Source organism: Cebus imitator, unplaced genomic scaffold (assembly GCF_001604975.1).
Source record: "Cebus imitator isolate Cc_AM_T3 unplaced genomic scaffold, Cebus_imitator-1.0 Scaffold126, whole genome shotgun sequence".
In the NCBI taxonomy this organism is placed as follows: Eukaryota; Metazoa; Chordata; class Mammalia; order Primates; family Cebidae; genus Cebus; species Cebus imitator.
In genome coordinates, this window is record NW_016107441.1 from 3,205,931 (window position 1) to 3,208,297 (window position 2,367).

Sequence of the window (2,367 nt, forward strand, 5' to 3'; positions counted from 1 at the left end):
CTAGCAGCAGACAACCATTGGAAACGTGTGGCCACAGGCTCTCAAACACAATGAGGCAGAGCAGAGCAGATGGCAGGGAAGGGAGACCTGCTCGCTCGTCCTTAAGGCCAGGTACGGAGGCTCATGCTTGTGAGCCCAGCACTTTGGCAGGCCAATGTGAGAGGAATGCTTGAGCCAGGAGCTCGAGACCAGCTAAGACAACATAGCAAGCCTCTGTTTGTAATTAAAAAAAAAAAAAAGCAAGTTTGGACATGGTGGCTATTTCCTGTAATCCCAGCACTTTGGGAAGCCAAGGTGGGAGGACTGCCTGAGCCCAGGAATTCAAGACCAGCCTGGACAACATAACAAGATCCCATCTCTACAAAAAATATAAAAATTCACTGGGTGTGGTGGCATATACCTGTGGTTCCAGCTACTTAGGAGACTGAGGTGGGAGGATTGTCTGAGCCCAGGAGGTTGAGGCTACAGTGAGCTATGATTGTGCTACAGCACTCCAGGCTGAGCAACAGAGCAAGACTCTGTCTGTTTAAAAACAAACAGCTGGGCACAGTGCCTCTTGCCTATACTTCCAGGACTTTGGGAGACCGAAGTAGACAGATGACAAGGTCAGGAGTTCAAGACCAGCCTGACCAATATGGTCAAACCCCATCTCTACTAAAATTACAAAAATTAGCCAGGCATGGTTGCACATGCCTGTAATCCCAGCTACATGGGAAGCTGAAGCAGAAGAACTGCTTGAACCCGGAGGTGGAGGTTGCAGTGAGCCGAGATTGTACCACTGTACTCCAGCCTGGGCAACAGAGTGAGACACTGTCTCAAAAAATAAATAAATAAAAATAAACACAAACAAACAAAAAGACACACCTTTTACCCAGGACCATTTGCTCATGACGCTTTTCAAACAAACCCCTGGTAGTGCTGTCCGGCTGGAGCTGGGCTGGGGCCACCCTCTCCCACACGGGAGTGGGCTCTGCTCTGTGCGAATCCCCCAATCCCTGCTGACTCCGCAGCTCCCAAGGACAGTGTTGCCTCATCAGTTACTCAATGCCCAGGACGAACAATGAAAACTCTTACCACAATCTGTCCTAATGGAACTGAGATAATAAGCAAAGGACAGAGAGAGCCACGATTCTGACGCCAGACAGGCATCAGGCATTCAGTGTCTGCGTCTGATTTGCCCAATATGGGAGTACCCAGCAAGAGGAGGGCCATGTTATTAAAGGGGATTAGAGTGACACATATTGATCCCGCTACACAAATTTGATTCACTGTTTGGGGTCCGTATTGGATGGGGCTGACATTCAAATCCTCAGGGGTTCCCCAGTATTACAAAGCTAAGCTAGTGTGGATCCTGCTTTGTGCTCTGCAGACCATCCGCAGGAGATTCCTAAGAAACAGGACTCCAGAGCAGAGTGGTGGGGAGGACGAACTGGGCCAGGTGGGGATGTGGCTGGGCCAGAGCGAGGTGCAGGGAGCAGATGCGTGGAAAAGTCTGCTCCGCAGCCTGACTCTGCTGCAAGTTCTGGATCTCACCTGTAAGCCAGGCGCACAGACTCACCCTTCAGCCTTCTTCTGTGGCACCGCCCCTGCCTGGAGGTTTTGAGATGTGACCCTTTCGTCCCCTCCTCCCCCGGCACACGCATGATTTGCCAGTTACCTGGCTGGAAACTTCATATTCCACATGCTTCAGGAAGAGGCCCTTCTTCTCCGGAATGAGCTCCACCTGCACAGTGTCCCTGGCCAGCAGCTCCTGCAGGCTGTGGGACAGCAGCAGTGGGTTCCCCTGCGGCATCTGCATTCGACTGGCGGCTGGTGCCCACTGCACAATGGCCTGGGGCTCCACGGCCTGGGGCATTGGCAGGTCTGCAGGAGAAAGGGGGAATGACCAATGACAACAGCTGCTCAAAAGGTGAACCTTGGCCGGGCACAGTGGTGCACCCCTGTAATCCCGGGACTTTGGGAGGCCGAGGAGGGAGGATCACTTGAGCCCTGGAGTTCAGGACCAGCCTGGGCAATATGGTGAGACCCTATCTCTACAAGAAATAAAATAAATTGAAAAGTAGAGGCCAGGCACGGTGGCTCACACCCGTAATCCCAGCACTTTGGGAGGCCAAGGCTGACAGATCATGAGGCTACAAGATCGAGACCATCCTAGCTAACAAAGCGAAACCCCGTCTCTACTAAAAATACAAAAAATTAGCCGGGCGTGGTGGCGCACACCTGTTAGTCCCAGCTACTAGGGAGGCTGAGGCAGGAGAATCGCTTGAACCCGGGAGGCGGAACTTGCCGTGAGCCGAGATAGTGCCACTGTACTCCAGCCTAGGCAACAGAGCAAGTCTCCATCTCAAACAAACAAACAAAAGCAAA

The 2,367-nt window shown here is 52.3% G+C and overlaps 2 protein-coding genes across 2 annotated transcripts in view; both read right to left on the reverse strand.

Moving 5' to 3' along the window:
- LOC108312545 (sorting nexin-8-like) overlaps positions 1–2,367 on the reverse strand; it is a 111,217-nt gene that overhangs the window by 107,637 nt on the left and 1,213 nt on the right. Inside the window, 2 exon segments of the mRNA XM_037742760.1 lie at positions 865–1,010; positions 1,658–1,863. Coding sequence (XP_037598688.1) covers positions 865–1,010; positions 1,658–1,863 — 352 coding nt within the window.
- Positions 1,672–2,367, reverse strand: part of LOC108312562 (mitotic spindle assembly checkpoint protein MAD1-like) — a 14,561-nt gene continuing 13,865 nt past the window's right edge. Inside the window, exon 7 of the mRNA XM_017540529.2 lies at positions 1,672–1,863. The gene's annotated coding sequence lies outside the window, so the exon portion shown is untranslated. The remainder of the gene's footprint in view (positions 1,864–2,367) is intronic.